Below are 1,733 nucleotides of genomic sequence, written 5' to 3'. Positions count from 1 at the left end.
AAGCGCCACCGTGATAAGGACGACGATACGGGCCATCAAAGAAGTAGTTTAAAAAAATTATATATGATTTGTTTACATTTTTTCAAAGTTTTTATAAGTAATTTATTTATGTTGCGCCTATTTGAATATTTAGTACAACAATATTAGTACAGAGTTTTCTTCTATCTATTACAATAGAAATATAGTGTTTTAAATTTTTTGGAGTGCGTTTGAGAGACGCGGCTGGGGTGCGACGTCTTCAAGGACGGTACAAAGGAAACACGTCCCCAAATGATAAATCGGACCACTAGGGACGTGGCTGAAGATGCTCTAAGAACGGCCACTGTAAGAACCTGCAAGCGAATTCAGGCCCTGGACTTAATTAGAACATAGAGATGCATAATCCTTTGTTCCGGCAACTGATACATTCGACTGTATGCTCTCGTGGAGTCGTGGACAATGAATGCCAATCGAAGACACCCAAAATCAGAACAGACCGAAGAACGGAACCGGAATTACAAAGTGATGAGCAAAATACAGAATTGAATTGGCCCCGATACGCGCGCATCCTCGCGGAGGAACAGCGCTACACGGGGGAGAGGAGCTGGGCGAGGCTGGGCCGGGGCTCGGACCTCATGCCGACGAGGACGACAAGGGGGATGAAGCCGTAGTGGGCGACCACCTTCGCCTTCTTCATCGCCCAAGTGCTCCACTCGCGCGCCAGCCGCGCCGCGCTCGCCGCAGACGACTCCGCCGCGTCCGCTGGGGACTTCCCCTTCCCCGCCGCTGCCGACGCCATGGCCGCTTCCGTCAGACGCGTAGCAGAGAGGTGGATGATTTGGAAATTGAGTAAAATCTATCATTAGTAACTAAACTTGTCACGCTAAATCAATTCAGTCACCGTACTTAGTGAATACCATTTTACGGTCATCTTTTTTTTTTGAACAAAGCAGGCGCCAGAGGCGCTTATATTGCATTCAGCTCATAAACAAAGTACATCATGAAGTACAAATCCCTGTAGATGAAAATTCTGTAAAGAGCTAGCAATGGGACAGACTCCTATGTTCCTGTGAGCTGAATTAAGACAGGAGAAGATAGGCAACGACTCAGAGCGTCGAAGTGCCTGTTTTGCACAGTCGTGAGCTACTCTATTTAGATTTCTTTTTATATGATATATCTTCGGAAGAAGGGGTTCCGATGCTTTCTTGTAATCTGCAATTTGTTCTCTAAGCTCCCAGGGCACTTGTTTATCTGTGACAGAGCGGGCTGCTGCAGCTTTCGCCAAAGCGAGGTTGTCAGTAAGGAAAGTGACACCTTGTTCTTGGACCTGCGCTGCAATTTTTGATGCAAGAAGAAGGGCAGCAGCTTCAGCAAGAATAGGAGAAGAAGGCTGGATTGTTGATGCCTGAATCATGACAGTTTCTTCTCTGCCTTGCCTTAGGAATTGGCAGTATATTCCTATCCCTGTTTTCTGTAATTCTTGAGCACCTGTTGTGTTGTTTTTCCGCCATGTCGCATCTGAGAAGATCTTGCTCCCTTGTATTCTCAAATCTGTGCTGATTGTGTTCCCTGGACATAGCATCTCCTCTTGTACCTCTGTTCTTGATTGTGGCTTGTTCACTTCAACCTGTGCTACATCAAATAATTCTAGATTTTGTTTAATAGCATTAGTCATATGATGAACCTGTAAAGGAGTGTTATCTTTTTTATTGAACAGAGAATCATTCCTGGTTTTCCATAAACACCACATGAAA

General features: G+C 45.2%; 1 protein-coding gene across 1 annotated transcript; it reads right to left on the bottom strand.

Annotated features, from left to right (window-relative positions):
* Positions 1–357: 357 nt before the first annotated feature.
* LOC139837640 (mitochondrial import receptor subunit TOM7-1) lies at positions 358–820 on the bottom strand. Its single transcript, XM_071826983.1, has one exon. The coding sequence runs from the start codon at positions 776–778 to the stop codon at positions 566–568; it is 213 nt and encodes a 70-aa protein (XP_071683084.1). The 5' UTR covers positions 779–820; the 3' UTR covers positions 358–565.
* Positions 821–1,733: the final 913 nt, after the last annotated feature.

Source organism: Lolium perenne, chromosome 3 (genome assembly GCF_019359855.2).
Source record: "Lolium perenne isolate Kyuss_39 chromosome 3, Kyuss_2.0, whole genome shotgun sequence".
In the NCBI taxonomy this organism is placed as follows: Eukaryota; Viridiplantae; Streptophyta; class Magnoliopsida; order Poales; family Poaceae; genus Lolium; species Lolium perenne.
The sequence above is the reverse complement of the archived record's forward strand: the minus strand, read 5'-3'. Positions and strand labels throughout refer to the sequence as shown.